The sequence below is a fragment of the Monoraphidium neglectum genome, assembly GCF_000611645.1.
Source record: "Monoraphidium neglectum strain SAG 48.87 unplaced genomic scaffold scaffold00620, whole genome shotgun sequence".
NCBI lineage: Eukaryota > Viridiplantae > Chlorophyta > Chlorophyceae > Sphaeropleales > Selenastraceae > Monoraphidium > Monoraphidium neglectum.
In genome coordinates this window covers 6,678-9,269 of record NW_014013008.1, presented here as the reverse complement: position 1 = coordinate 9,269, position 2,592 = coordinate 6,678, and the positions used below count along the sequence as shown (strand labels likewise).

The 2,592-nt window shown below is 76.2% G+C and overlaps 1 protein-coding gene across 1 annotated transcript in view; it reads right to left on the bottom strand.

The window, feature by feature from the left end:
* Nucleotides 1-863: 863 nt before the first annotated feature.
* The window catches only part of MNEG_4461 (hypothetical protein), a gene marked incomplete at both ends in the record, with an annotated part of 3,032 nt that continues 1,303 nt past the window's right edge, over nt 864-2,592 (bottom strand). Inside the window, one exon of the mRNA XM_014047064.1 lies at nt 864-2,510. Coding sequence (XP_013902518.1) covers nt 864-2,510 — 1,647 coding nt within the window. The remainder of the gene's footprint in view (nt 2,511-2,592) is intronic.

Here is a 2,592-nt window from a genome sequence, read left to right as displayed (position 1 = left end):
GCCGCGGACGAGCGCGCAGCTGGCACGCACAGGCCAGGGACACCGCGAGGGCCGAGGGGCGCGCCAGGCGGGAGCGTCGAGGCTCATCAGGAAAAGGAAACGGGTCGCAACGGGGCCTAGGCGAACAAGCAACACCAAGGGGGCGAGCGCCGCGCTGCTGCGGCGGCGGCAGCCGCTTCCGCTCCGCTTGGCATTTCACAGCAGCACGCAGTGCGCCGCAACGCATGCCAGCTGCAAGGCGGCAGGTGGCACTGCGGGAGGGCGCAAACTTGCAGCAACTGGAGCGCGCAGCCCCATGAGCGGCCTGGCGCATTGCGGCGGCTGAGAGGGGGCCAGCGGAAGCCGCGCGCAAGGAGGCGTGCGCCTAGGACGCGTGCCCCTTGGCGTGCTGCATAGCAGCAGCACCTGCAAGGCAACCTGAGAGCTGGCTGCCCAAGGGGTCGCGGGTGCCGATGGGGGTGCGCGCCCTCACCAGCCGCGCCACTCGTCCCGGGTGCGGATTCCGGTTCACAAGGCAAAGCGGGTGTGGGCCGCCTCCCTTGTGCGGGAAATAAGTGCGGCGAATACATGCTTCTTCTATTTTGAGGGGGGCGCGTGATAGTGGCGCCGCGTTTATCGGTGTGCGTGTGTGGGGGAGAAAACACGTGCCGCGCGCGCATGATGGGAAACTGAAAATAGTGAAGAGCAAGAGAGATGATAGCCAGGAATAAGCGCTGTGCGCGTGAAGGGGTCCAGGCACGTCACGCCACGACGCAAGAGCGAGGGCGCCCTCCCCAGGGCGACGCAGGGCGGGGCCACGCACTCGCGCGGCGCGGCGCCGCCCCGCACCGCCCTCGACAGCCGACAGGGCCTCGCCCGCCGCGTCACGCCGCGGCCTGTGCCCCCTCAGCCGGCCCCGGGCCCGCCGTCGCGCCCGCCTCCTCGCCGGCCCACCCCGGCCGCGGCTTGCAGCAGCACAGCGGCAGCGCGCCGGCGAGCGCCTCGGCCGCCTGGTCCTGGCAGCCGACGAGGTCCAGCCGCCTCAGCCGCGTGAACGGCGAGAAGCTCTCGGGGCGCAGCGCCGCGTGCACGATGTCGGGGGTGGAGAGCTTCAGGTGGCGCAGGCGCGGCAGGTGGGGCGCGAGGCCGGCGAGGCAGCCTTGGTCGAGGGCCAGCGGCCCCTCACGATAGTCTGTGATGAGGAGGGCGGCCAGCGCGCCCGGCGCCGGCAGCGCGGCCGCCGCCGCCGCGAGCCCGCCGCCGCCGAGCGCCTGCCGCCCGGCGAGCACGAGCGACAGCGAGCGGAGCGCCGGCAGCTGGGCGGTCAGCGCGGGCAGCAGCGCGTCGTTGAGGCCAAAGTTGCCGTCGAGCGCGAGCGCGCGCAGCGCGCCCAGCGGGGGCGCCGCCATGTACGCCGGGTCGAACGGCGCCGGCGGCGCCAGCCGCACAGAAGAGATGCTCGTGAGGGACAGCTCCTCCAGGCCGCGCGGCAGGCAGCCCAGCTGCAGCACCGGCACGTCGACGCTCGCGCGGCGGCCGCCGCGCGCGCCGCAGGCGGCGGGGTCGTCGCCGAGCCACTGCAGGCTGAGCTCGCGCAGGCGGGCGAAGCGGAACAGCTGCCCAAGGCCGTGCGCGGCGTGGTCCGCCGAGCCCAGCCGGAGGTGCAGCCGCTCGAGCGCCGGCCACGCGGCAGCGAGCGCCGCGACGGCGTCCGCGCGCAGCGGCGCGCGCCACTGTGGGTTGATGTGCAGGTGCAGGCTGCGCAGCCGCGAGAGCGGCGCGAGCGCCTCGGCGGCGTCGACGCGCGCCGACGGAGGGCGGACACACTTGCTGGTGATCGTGAGGCGCTCGAGCCCAGACAGGCGGGCGATGGCGTCCAGGTCGGCGCGCTCTGGCGCGCCGCCAAACGCGACCTCCAGCCCGGCCAGCGCCGCCGCCGCGCGCGGCGCCGCCGCGATCGCGGCGACCGCCTCGCCGCTCGCCGCCTCGCGCACGGCGAGCGACAGGCGGCCCAGGCCGCCACCGGCGTGCGGCGGGCGCGTGGCGGAGACGGCCAGCAGGCGGGGGACCCACGACGCGTCGGGGACGCCAATCTCGAGGTCCAAGGCGGGGGCCTTGGGCCCGCGGCGGCGCGCGAGCGCGGCGATCTCCTCCACGGCGCCGGCGGCCAGCGCATACTCCACGGCGGCCGCCGCGGCGGCGCCGGCGGGCGGCTTGGGCGACGCGACGGCGAGGCGCGCGAGGCGCGGCAGCGCGGCGAGCGCGCGGAGCGTCGCGCCCGTGAAGGCGCGCGCGTGGCCGGGGAACTCAAGGCTCTCGACGCCCCTGGGCAGCGCGCCAAGCGACGTGACGTGGGCGTCGGACAGCCCCGCGCAGCCGTCCGCGGGCAGCACGCGCAGGCGGCGCAGCGCCGCCAGCGGCGCGAGCGCGGCGAAGGAGCAGCCGTCGGGGTCGAAGTCTGCGCGCAGCGCGAGCGCGCGCAGGCGCGGCGCGGCGGCGGCAACGGCGGCGAGGTGGCGGGTCTCCAGGCGCTGCGCGGCGTTGTTGAACTCGAGGGTGAGCGACTCCAGCAGGGGCAGGCGGGCGCCGGCCTCGGCCAGGACGGCCTCAAAC